Raw genomic sequence first — 7064 nt, 5'->3', positions numbered from 1 at the left:
TTGGTCTGGAATCAGTGCTATAATCCTTAGATAGATATAGGCATTAGGCAAATGCAATATAAGAGTCAATCATATTTGCTGTAACCATGTATTCAATCAGGTGGTCCCATTGTGGAGGCCAGGTCACGATAGACAAGCCTATAAGTTACAAAGCATACAGAATAAATTGTGTTTAAAAATAAATAAATAGAAAATACCACAAAATAACTACAAGTCACCACAAACCACCATTCCTCTTCCAGGATCATAGTGCCCTTGTCAACAAAATACAAGTGGTAATAAAGTGAAGAGTATTATGCAATGATATAAGCCACAAGTCAAATCCCTCTCAATAATTAAATCCCCAGTGAGATTTTACAGAGTCAGCTTTTTCTACTGCATGGATGATGGATGGATCAGATCACAAATCATTGTTACTTGGGATTAGCATGGACTTTGCCTTGTATAAGATGTTTGATAGAAAGGAAAGAGTATGAGTAGGCCTATTACGCATACTGTACTAGAGGCTCACACCAACGTTATGCCAACTAGACCGATGTCATAGTGTCGGTGGCTCTGTCAGAGTACCCACTCTGTGTCCCTGTTGTGCCAATATACCGGTATGGAGATCTCTGTATCTCTGTCTGTGTCCCTTTTATGCCCATATATGGATTCCTGATGTCATATAATATATTTATATGCCCATACATACCCTGTATATTGGCACGCCCATATATGGGCCTATTGGTTGGATCTGCGGCTCTGGACAAGCGCCTATCCGAACAGCTCTGTTGCGGGCACCACACTCCCTTGAGTCCTTGCCAATGCACACGCCGAGTTAAAAGTTGGTCGGTCCATGGCTCTGGACAACCAGATCTCCATATTATGCCTATTATTGCCATATCGGGTTTGTTTATGGTTATGTCTGAGGCTATAGTGACATGGATATATATGGGTGTATAAGGTTTGTTTATGGTCATGTCAGAGTTACATCAGAGGTCTGCCAATTTGTAAACGGTTTGATTCCTCTGCTATGCCTCTGGCTTGACTGGGCGCTACAACAAACAACACATGGGTAGGAAGCTGGCAATTCCACATTGGTAAAATTGTCTACAACTAATCGGTGAAGAAAATGAAAAGAATCAAAAGAAAAAAAGAAAACGGACAACAGGGCACTAATTACATACACGCCAAGGCGATCACTGAGGAAATTGTTTATTAAGTCAGTTTTTGGTCATTTAGCTTGATCGAATTGTATTTTGAACAGGGAAGCATGTTTTTTCATGACTGGCTCTGAGCGGAACTCAATCCAGATGGAGGGAAATTGGAAAGAAATGCAGCTGGAGTCCCTGTAAGAAGTCAACCTTCTGCTGTGGTGGGATGGGGCAGGTGATGTCATAAGCATGTAATATCTACCATAGATGGGTCAGTATTTGTGCTCTAAAGAGGATGCTCCTAGTTCAGATTGTATTTATGGTTCATATTTACTAGTCATGTGTCAGCCTAATTATATTTGACAATGCAGGCAAAAAAACGTTTTTGTATGTATCACCCGATCCATACAAATGATTGATCAATCAGTTTATATACAAATTGAGTTTCAAGTTAGTTGCATTGTCTCAAAAAAGTTGGCATACATAGTTGCATAATGTAGGCTACCCCTGTAAAGTTTGTAGTATAGCAGACTAGCACATCTTACAATACAAACAATTTTTGGATTTGCCCAACAATAAGTCTTTATTAATGAACTCAAATCATGTATGACATTCATAATTAAAATGTCTTAACTTTCCATGCATTGCTAGACGATATCCAACAAGTCCACCCAACATCTTGTATTATCCCATCCCTGCGGACATGGCCACTAATGGTTAGGTTTCTTCTAACTGGTAGCCTACAGGCTGCTGAAAACCTACTTCAGCACAAACGTCCCTCAATTTAAACAGCTGTGACTAATACATCTTGTCACTTTTCAAACTGCACGCAACAGTAATTTGAGTCAATTAAACGAGGTGGGACAGGTGAGCCGAGTAAAGCAAGAGTCATGTAAACAGTAGTCACAGAGCAGTACAACGCTGGCACCCGTAGACCTTCTCCCTGGCAGCGTGCCATGTTGTAACAATAAACTGGCAGGGATATACATCTAAAAATAATCCAAGCAAGATCTGATTAGACTGGGTGATCTTTCTGAAAAGGGACCCCCGACATCATAGATGAAAAGACCAATAGCGAGGATCTACAAAATGCTCTGCATGTGATATAGATATATACTTTATATCTGTGATAACATCGCATTAAGGTGTTGGAGGGATAAGTCTAGTCCCAGACATGTTAATAACCACCAGAGCACTGACCCTCACCCTCTCAGTAAAAGTAAGAATTAAAAGGACGAAGAGCTAAAAATTGTAACGCAACCTCCCCCGAAAACATTCCATCATCTCCAACACGAAAACAAGCTCTGCTTTTGAAGTTGGACTGAGGTCCGAGGCTTGATTACGAGACATTGAGATTGAACAAGATCTGGCGAAAGGTAGAGAAATTGCTGCTGGCAGGTCTCTTGGTTGCATCTTGGGAGTTGGATTAGATGGTGTATCCAGGGTACTTCTGACACAGAGACTCTTTTAGGGTCTGGGATTAACCCCGTGTATTCCACTTTCGCTGGGTTCCACTCCATCTGGGAACCAGCTGGTGCAGGGTGTGTGCGCGCGTGTGTTGGACTGGGGGCTATAGAGTGTCTGTCTCATTCAATATAGACATGACTGACCAACCGACCGACCTGTACTATGGGAGATCACAGTTCCAAAAGGTAAGATGTTAACTTAAGACTTCTTAGAAGTGGAATAAGGTGCTCAGCCAAATGACAAATTGTATACATACAGGCTCGTCACAAACATTGTGAAAATTGGCGCAAACACGAGATGTCTAAATTTGAACTGCTTAGGTTACAAGAAGATCAAGGCAGACAAATCCACTGACAGTCTGTGAATGTAAAATGGAAATGAATGTGCACCATTACATTAGCATACAATCAGTCAAGTTGAAGTTAGTGACATGTATATCAGAGATTATTAAATGATTAATTAAATGAAAATCTTTGCAGATGTGTGTGTGTGTGTGTGTATGTATGTATATATATATATGTGTGTGTGTGTGTGTGTGTGTGTGTGTGTGTGTGTGTGTATATAATGTATATATAACTGAATTGAGTGCCAAAGCCTACACAAAGATTAGTGAAACAAAACATGAACAATAGATTGTTCCATTTGCTAAAAATGATTTATTGGACAAGGGTGATTATGTACAAATGTCTGTCCTCTTGCTGATTATTACCAAACTGATTACACAGACCAAAAATAACAAAATGGAATAAGTCAAATGGAAAAGAACTAACTGTAATAACTCAATACAAAAGAGAACATTGACATGAACACAAAAGATTAGGAGTGACAAACATACAAAAACAATTAATAAGACGTTACTAAGAAATAAAAAGGTCACATTTTTTATGAGATAGTTAAAAGATAAAACATCACATCGGGACAGTGTGTACATGTTTGGGATAATTTAAGAAAATCAACAAAGGAGGGATGTTCCTAAAGGCCTATAGGAAGGGTAGGATTGCATATCTCCCTCAGCTCTGTTTCAACGCTCATCTGTTTCGCAGATCATTTCTTCAACTACTGGACCGTTTCAGTGAAACAAAGAGACAAGTGGAACAAGAACCAGGTGTGAGCACACTCTAATTCAATCAAGAGGGCATGTGAATTCAATTTCTGAAGATAGTAATTTGACAAAGACCAAGGCACAAAACATTTACCTCAAACACTGGTGTATGCCATATCTTTTGGCAACTGACAACTGCCACTTAGAGAAGATGTGGAGTAAAGAACTTTTTACTGTAGACAACATGAATACAAACATTATAATAATATCATCAGTACTGGTCAACAGTACATTGAATTTGCAAGCAGGTACCGTAAGTAACAGTAACAGTTTAACTCTTTTTTTGGGTAACCATTTAGAGGCTTGCAATCAATATACAGCAAAGTTTGAACCGTCTTGTTACAAGAAGGAATATTTGTTCTTTCTGCATGAAACACCCACTCTTCACCGGTGTACTGACCTCTCCTACAGTATGTTCACATCAATTATCAGCCAAAACAAAGATAAATTAAAGACATACAGTACATTAGATAGTAAAAATAGACAGTAGTTAAGTGTAATAAGACAAAAACAGTAACAGCAGCCTTGTGAGTGACTGGAAAGTGGGTTTATGTGACGAACTGAGGCAATCCACAAGAGAATGGGTTTTAGAAAGCTGTTGAGTGGTCCTCTGCATTCAACCTTTGAACCATTCGAAGGAACCACTGTGTTCCCTATTTAATTTCCCATCCAAATGTGCACACTTAGGCCTTCTCCAGTGACTTGTAGTACTCTTTAAGTACACTCCAGGCCTTTGCTCCCATGAAGCCCTCAGGTGGGTTGTGACCCTCACGAGCCATCTTGCGCATACGTGTGCCCGAGATGAAATCATAGTCTTGATGGCTACAAAGAAACGGGGAAACATAATGAGACTCATCGAAAGTTCAATGAGGCGCACGCACGCACGCACGCACGCACGCACGCACGCACGCACGCACACACACACACACACACACACACACACACACACACACACACACACACACACACACACACACACACACACACACACACACACACACACACACACACACACACACACACACACACACACACACACACACACACACACACACACACACACACACACACACACACACACACACACACACGAGCCATGAAAGTTATGAAACGGTAGCATGTAATTAGTGACACATTCATTGTCTAACACTCCATCTTTCTCTCAGATTTCTGTCATTCAAATGTATCTGTAATCCGCAAAGTCAGACTGTAAATAACTTCTGTCAATTACTGTATGTTTGTACAGTATGTAATGTTGTCAAAGGTTGTGAATGTAAGTGTTTGCTGCCCCACACTCGCTTTGTGAGTCCTTCGTGAGAGGATGTAAAATCTTCCAATCTTCCAAGTTGTCGATCAATTTGACAAAACTGAAAACAACACGTAGAATGCTATCTACATATCAAAGGTGACAGACCATGCCAGCATAGTCTCAGGAAAGGAGACCTCAGACCTGCGTGCATGTGACAGTCTGCATGAGATGGCGATAGAGAGAAAAGAGAGGGATTTGTCCCTCAACCCATAGATACACATAGACATGTGTATGGGTCGAGGTTTGGCAACTTTACGGCCCTCATTTATCAATGGAGTGTAAATTCTGCCTTAAATTCTACAGCTGATCCTGGCGTAGATTTGGTCGGAGCATTGATAAATGTCAACGGGTGAAACCGACCGTCATTTAAATAACACACCCTTAAATATTCCTCGAAGCGCCCAAATTTTACGACATAAATAACTGGAATACGACCAAGCAACATTATGGAACCTCTCGCCTCACTGCCTGTCATGTCCCCCCCCCCCCCCCCCCCCCCCCCCCACACACACACACACACACACACACACACACACAAGTGAATACATTTTTACTAAAATAAAAGCCGTTACACTACACAATTTAATTATAACGTATAACAACTAAATATTTATGCAAACCCTTAGGCAACACTATTCATTGGAATTGAACATTTTCAAATTATACCCAGCCCTGCACTAAAATGTGAGAAGTGACAAGAATGACTGTAGATGAGATTAGATTTAGGGCCCTATTTTCACCAAGCTAAACCCCTTATCCCTAAACCTCTTTGCCTATTTTGAAAAACATTTTTGAATAGTTCAAATAGCTGATCTACAAACTCACAGCGTATTGATGTAGATCGGCTAGTTGAACAATGTTTTTCAAACTTTTCAAAAAAGAAGTTTAGGGATAATTTAAGGGGTTTAGCACTGATGAAAATAGAGCCCTTATACTTTCAGTTATGTTTTCATAAACTCTGGCACAATATTTGATGAACCCTGCTAGTTTGAAACCAAATTTTCTAATAACAAAGCAGTCTAAATTGAATTTCTCTTAAAATAATAGATAGGCATAGAATGAAAGAAAGTATGTAAATGATAAGTAATTTACTCCATTTAGTGGCAATAAAAACTTGTCATCCATACCAAGTGAATTCCCGTGCCACCGCTATTACAATGAAACGTCCTTCCCATACTAACATTTGTCAAATGTGGTTTTGTTTTTCTGTGGTTTTCTATCATGTGGGCGATCAGTACAAGTGGAGTGGTTAAGGCAGATTTGTACGGCCCGCAGATTTCCCCCAAAAATGCCACAAATTAAAGCTTATCATTGGTTCCGTACCAACAGAAAGCATACAGGGGCCATCAAACTCTAGTCCAAATGGGATGTGCTTGTACTATTTGTAGGAACTCCATCAGCAAACTGTATACAAACTGTATTATTTAATATAATGACTCCAAGTTCAAGAAGCCTATCTGATTGGTCACGAAACACAAAGTCATATCAGTTCATCAGAAGGACTCTTGCCTCAGCATTCTAGATACTGTGTAGGATACATCAAGTTCAACCCATTTCTGTGGCGAGGTGAAAAATCAGACGCAATTCTTTAAAATGTCCTAATTGATGCGTATGACTCTCCCAATAACTGGATTTTAAGCTCATAACCAATTAATAACAAATAGGTCGCTTCAATGAGGAAATCTGGTCGATATTATAGCCATAATCACTTTGAAGAACACCTTCTCAGGTGTTACTGCCAGATGGCTCCTGCTTTTACACCTTCACAGAATGAGCTGTCTGCACACTCCCTAGGAAATTACATGACAGATTCCCTCTTTGGTTAACCATTTGTTCAACAGAATTTTGGCTTGCACTCATGACATCTTTATAAATCACTGTCAGGAATCTTTGGATAATAAGACAGCTCAATATGACTATTTGTAGAGATTTACAGTTCATGGAGTTCTCTGGAAGTTTCACACCTAGAAGTGTGGCACAGGCATGCTAAGAATGAGGAAATTCTTGAATTGATGGTTTTCTTGCAGTCTTGAAGCCTTCGGAGGAGGCAGGA

General features: G+C 40.0%; 1 protein-coding gene across 1 annotated transcript in view; it reads right to left on the bottom strand.

The window, feature by feature from the left end:
- Positions 1-3233: 3233 nt before the first annotated feature.
- papss1 (3'-phosphoadenosine 5'-phosphosulfate synthase 1) overlaps positions 3234-7064 on the bottom strand; it is a 37777-nt gene continuing 33946 nt past the window's right edge. Inside the window, exon 12 of the mRNA XM_079498800.1 lies at positions 3234-4524. Within this exon, the coding sequence (XP_079354926.1) occupies positions 4386-4524 (139 nt within the window). The 3' untranslated portion in view covers positions 3234-4385. The remainder of the gene's footprint in view (positions 4525-7064) is intronic.

The sequence above is a fragment of the Electrona antarctica genome (genome assembly GCF_951216825.1).
Source record: "Electrona antarctica genome assembly, chromosome: 4".
Taxonomy (NCBI): Eukaryota; Metazoa; Chordata; class Actinopteri; order Myctophiformes; family Myctophidae; genus Electrona; species Electrona antarctica.
Note: the sequence above shows the minus strand (reverse complement) of the source record. Positions and strands in the feature narration are given on the sequence as shown.